Genomic DNA, 5810 nt, shown 5'->3' on the forward strand with positions numbered 1-5810 from the left:
ACGTACTACTCAATGATTTGTTAACATAAATAACAATATTCCACTTGTGTCTATCTTGAGTTCAAGCCATACCCTATCATTCTATTCACCTTGACATCTACCACCTATACTTTCATAATTAGCAACGAAATTATCACTATGGCACTTGCAAATGGTGACCACACCCTACAACTTTAGCGCCTCAGTCACATCAATAAGTATAAACAATTAGAGTAGGATAGATAGATACATTACCATTTTTGATACTTGGGCAGTTAGAACCTTGCGTACCCATCAGAACACATTTACTCATTTTTCAATAGTGTAGTTTTAAATAATATATAAATTATGTTTGTTTAATGCTCATACAGTTATTAAAAATAATTTCATTAATCATAAATCATTTAAAATTTATGTAAGATAATTTTGTAATTTCAGTGAGATCTTTATCCTATAATCTTATTATTATGACATTAGTGCATTACATATTCCACAATTTATTTTGATTAAAGTTCACACTGGAGTCTACGGTGACAATGTGTTTTTTTTTTATTCACTTTATACAACAAAACTATAAAACTATACATATCTTAAAATCCAGTCAATAGGCAATTTATAATGTGTCTCATGATTCATGAACCCAATTAACATCTGTAATGAATCTAATTTGGATAGGCTAATTTAGCTTTTTCAAAAAAAAACATGTGTAATGAATAAAAGATGATAAGCATATGACAATAACAGTTATTAATGGTTTTGTCAAAAAAAAAAAAAACAGTTATTAATGGAGGTCAATTTTAGAGAAGTTGATTAGCTTAAGACCTTGTTTTGTGCATCTTAATAGTACAAAGTTACATTGTCGCATAGCGAAATAAATCACATTGCTTATGAGTTGACGATTTTCTCAAGAGAGCAATGTGTGGCAACTTATGCTGTACATTTCTATAAAATATAAATATTACATTAATGAAAAGCAAAGGCATATAAGCATCCATTACCATTAGCCTTGTTTGTCAAATAGAGTTCCGAAACCCTCTTCTGATCTTCCTTCGGAAAGGCTTGCATGCCTCAATGCTGAGGTCAACAGCTGCCGCAAGTGCCATGAAGATGGCAGCATCCTCCACGCACGTCACGTGTCGCAATGCCAGCTGTACTAATGGTTTGCCACGCTTTCCTTCACCTTGAACTCTACAGCTCATGACAAAACCTCCAACAACCGGACTCAGTGCACCAAAGTCCCCACTACTTTGAGGACTAGGTATTGGACTTGTCGCAGAAGCCACGTTTCTCATGTGTTTTTCGGTATCAATGAAAAACTCGCCACCCTTTTCGGCATTTATATGAATTTCAGACATAAGAAGATTGCCTCCATCTTGAGGTTCGGATAGAAGATGGAATTTGCAACATATAGAGTCTTTAATGCCGCGCTCGCGCCATGCTTCAAGCTTTCCCCACGGCTGCCAGCTCTCGGAGCTACCAACCACATCGGGACGAACAATCAACCAAGCTCCTGGGTTGGATCTTGCAACCCAATCACAACCTGAAGATGGAACAAATGGAGTTGTTATGAAGGCTGCAGCTACAGCTGAACCAGATAGATCATGTATCTTCGCCTTCCACCCTTTTCTCTCTCTCCTCCCCGATTCTAAGTCAGAAATGTCAGGAGAACCCGACCAGTATGTGCTCAACGAGTCAATCTGAGAAACCCTGTCATTTAATAACTATCAAAAGCTTTATTAATAACAAACTTTTAGATACACATGCATTTTATTAACATTTTGGCATGATGTTCTGTTTTGTCCATGCTTCAGATTGCAAAGAAAAATATATTCGTCTATGTAGAAAGAACAAAAACTTCTGCTCTATATGAAGGAAAAAAAACTGATTTTTCTTTTAGGGTTATGCTAACAAATGCCCTTAGGGGGGCACTAGTTAAGGATTCAAAAATAGAAACAATTGCTAAATTTTATGTAGAAAAAGTTACTTTTTGATATTTCAATAAGTCAAATACACAATTTCCAAAATAAAGTTTGTACTTTTAGTTTCTTAACTAGTGCCCTAAGGGCACTTGTTAGAATTTCTCTTTCTTTTAATAGAGAAGACAGAAGTGAATTATTTATTACAAAAAATTACTCCCTCCGTCCCATTGTGAGTGTCACATCTGGTTATTTCACACAAACTAAGGAGAAACTATAAATGAAAGAAAGAGAATAACAGTTTTACCAAATTAACTTTATCGTGTATTCACCATTATCATAAATGCAAAGTGAAAGATATTGATTTGTGAGTGATGCACATAGTATTAGTTAGATGGTACAACTAGAAGAAAGTTGTTATATATACATAGTAAATTGAAATTGACAGCCATTCGGAGATAGTTATTTTTTGCAAATGTGACACTCAATGGGACATAGAGAGCACCATTTTTTTTTTTTTTTTGTTGCAAAACCTAGAGGGAGTAATCTCTAATTCAAACTGATTAATTTTATAGTAGGGATGACAAGGTCAGAAGAACCTATATCATGCAGCAAGTTTAGTTTCAAATATATGTACCTCAAGCAGCATATTTGGACCAAGGACATGGAGTGTTATGGTTCTATGACAACATGTTACTTTGATTTTAAAATTTGAATGCAAGTTACGTGAGAACAATTGAGTCATGACTTCTAAAAAGTTTTCATAATCGAAAGTATAATACTTCATATCACCTGTCCTTACTAAACTTGCAACTGAATATTGGTTGCTTGATTGATCCTTGCAGCAGAACTATCTGAGGACTCAATGTTGTTATATCTTCAAACCGAAAAACATATGTAGGATCAGGATCTAGTTTAACTTTCAAATGCAATTCGGCACCTGGTTTTCCGTTCTCCTGTTTGTTCTTGCCAATACCTGTCCATCCGTTAAAAAGAATCACAGGTTTCCCTTCACCCCATTCAGGGCCAACCTGCATTTTAAAAATGCCGATTTGCTGCCTTTTAACACCAACTCCACAATGAGATCCCTTCTTCCCTGAAAATACGGCAATCTCCAAACATGCATGAGGATTATAGAAACAACCAGGAGCTAACGACGCTTTTAAATCAGATTCTTCGAGGTAAAAGCTTGAAGCAATGTTCTGTGTATCACGTATAACTTCGGCAGAGGTTATCAAGGTTCTGTGTATCACGTATAACTTCGGCAGAGGTTATCAAGGGGACTGATGATGTTTGAACAGGAAAACCTCGAAGTCGTATCTCACAAACATAAGTTGAAGAAAGTCTTTGAATTCCGGATTTTCCAGTGTTCAGTTCAATTCCAGTACTTCTCAAACCCAGAGAGCCTATCGACAACCTAATAAAGGCCTGGGGATCCATATACTTGTCACAACAGACCCGTCATTTTATCTATGGTACTATTTTCGCAAAACTCGGCTGGCCTGTTAAATATAAGACAGAACGGTTAATCAAACCAGGAATGAAACAAATATACCACGCACTTGTTTGATCAGTATTAAAACATAAAATTGAAGCCATGTGAGTTAAGAGGTCAAAGGTTCGAGTCATAGAATTGACCTCTTGCAAATGCAATGTAACCCACAATGGATCAAACCCTTCAACAAATAACCATCAACTTTGTTATCTTTTGATACATGGTGACAGGTCCCACTTAATTCTAAAGATCTTATTTTATGATAGTTTAGGTTTCCTTAGAACCCATAGATATGGGGAAAAAAAAGTCAGTTAAAACTATGTGTTCCTTAATCACAATCTGCATTTTTTTTTTATTTGACTTGCTAACTGAAGTTGTAAAAAATGGAGTTGATTATAAGAATGCATAGAAGTTTTCAAAAAGACAATTTCAATAATACTATATGTATATCGGTATGTTGGAGTCCAATAAATGAAATGTTAGAAAACATGTCTTCAGTTGTTTCTTAAAAATACAATAAACCATCTTTACTATAAGCTTAAGTTGCTAGCTAACATATGAATGGCTTAATATGTATAAAGACCTTAGGTTTATGGTGTAGCAAATGGAAAAGACTCACTTTGCCTTGTTTTGAAATTTAATTTAATTACAGAAAATAAGGGTGATAAAGTTCAAAGTCATGATGGCCTGGTCGCCAAGGTTGCGATAACATGTCTAGAAAACAATTCTCCTCACATAAGTTTTCTCAAATTTTAATGAAAGATAGATGAAACAACATGAACTTCGGAGTGAGGCAAAATTTGGTAGAAGAAAAAAGAGTCAAATAACTTATGGGGTTAGCTCAAATTTGTTTAAAGGTTAAAAGCCACCCCCTCTTTTCATCCAAAACTTCTATCACATGTTTCTAAGTAAATCTTTTTCAATTGAATAACCAAAAGACAAAGTCAACTCAACAATTATGTTAGCTTAACTTTGATGTAAATTCTGAAGAGCTTTTGCTTTATATTCTTCAAGTCCCTATCTAACTATGATTGACATAAAAAACTATAAAAATTCAACCATGTGAAACTATCAAGTAATGATGCTTACAAGTGAACCTATCTGATGATTGAATAATTTAACTGTAACATTAATAACTAACCACAACAAACTCTAGAAATTGAACCAGCCATAACAATCTCAAGTACCCTAGAGTGGAGATTTAAGGAATTGAGCCAACATAATTTACAAAAAAGAATAATCAATTTTGAAGCAAATCAAGTACCACAAAGTCCAAGGAGTTGAGAAACTTTTGAATGAAGCTAAACAGCTGCAGAAGCAGTCAATTGTGATGATGACATAAAACCAAGTGAAAAATGTGTTTTAACAATCAAATCCATAAATAGTATCAGACAAAACAAAAGCAATAAGTGAAGAACAAGAACAGGAACAGGAACAATCATACAGGAACACAAGAAAACAAAAGTCAAAGTCATACACAGATAGATAAAGTATTCCACCAAAATGCAAATTCAACTAACTTAGTTTACAACTTTACATATAATGCACCAACCTCATACATAAACATACATGTATAAAAAATTAAAAAGTAAATAAAGTGTCAGAAAAAAAGAATGGATTTTTAAGTGGAAAAAAGAGAAACCCAGATGAAAAAATTTCACCTTTTTAGCAGTGTTGAATTCCAAAAGCTGAAATGAGTAGCAAAAATTGATACTTGAAGAAGGGGTTTTGAAGAAAAAGAAAAAAAGTGAAATGATATGAAAAATGAAGCAGTGGTTATTAATTGAGTTGAGCTGAGAGTGCACAGATCACGAGGACAAGAAGAAGGAATTAGCGAAAAATCAGTGAGATGTTTGCGCCAACAAATCTGTCTCTATTCTTTCAATGTTGCTGTGCTTTTGGTTGCAAATGCTTTGTAGGAGAGAGAGAAGAGAGAGAGAGTGTGTGTTATAGAACACTGAAAAATACCAATATTAATTAATGGGTTTTGCTAACAAGTGCCCCGAGGGCATTGTTTAAGGAACACAAAAAAGAAACTATGTCTTGAAAATACAAGTCAAACATTTTTTAAAGTCATAACCGTACTATTTCCAATGCAAAAATTGCTACTTATAGATGCTTAAACAATGCCCTTAGGGCACTTGTTAGCATTTTCCTTAATTAATTAATTATGATCACTTCATTATTTTTCACGAAATAGACCAACTAGCTAAAAGAATCATCTTTGTTTTCTGGTCAAATCTATGTCTAACAAAGATAAATCTTCTACTATATGTGTATATATAATAAAGTAGTTTTCATTATTTGATTAATAATTTTTAATATTAAATAAATTAAATATGATGAAATTTATTGATTCAATAGTAAACAATAAATTCGTGCATGATGTAGGAATAATTTGTTTGTGCATTGACAAGAAT

The 5810-nt window shown here is 33.6% G+C and overlaps 1 protein-coding gene across 1 annotated transcript; it reads right to left on the bottom strand.

The window, feature by feature from the left end:
- Positions 1–760: 760 nt before the first annotated feature.
- LOC146896730 (uncharacterized) lies at positions 761–3335 on the bottom strand. Its single transcript, XM_085738452.1, has 3 exons — positions 3149–3335; positions 2688–3114; positions 761–1686 (listed from the first exon to the last, which is right to left on the bottom strand). Exons 1-3 carry the CDS (start codon positions 3333–3335, stop codon positions 993–995), a joined length of 1308 nt encoding a protein of 435 aa, XP_085594578.1. The 3' UTR covers positions 761–992.
- Positions 3336–5810: the final 2475 nt, after the last annotated feature.

This window comes from Medicago sativa, chromosome 8 (assembly GCF_051527215.1).
Source record: "Medicago sativa cultivar Bolivia chromosome 8, Bolivia_mono, whole genome shotgun sequence".
NCBI lineage: Eukaryota > Viridiplantae > Streptophyta > Magnoliopsida > Fabales > Fabaceae > Medicago > Medicago sativa.

Coding starts and splice junctions, on each gene's coding strand:
- LOC146896730 (XM_085738452.1), bottom strand. CDS start 3,335: ATGGATCCCCAGGCCTTTATTAGGTTGTCGATAGGCTCTCTGGGTTTG. Junction 3,115..3,148: donor AACCTCTGCCGAAGTTATAC/GTGATACACAGA, acceptor CCTCTGCCGAAG/TTATACGTGATACACAGAAC. Junction 1,687..2,687: donor TGCAAGTTTAGTAAGGACAG/GTGATATGAAGT, acceptor ATTAAATGACAG/GGTTTCTCAGATTGACTCGT.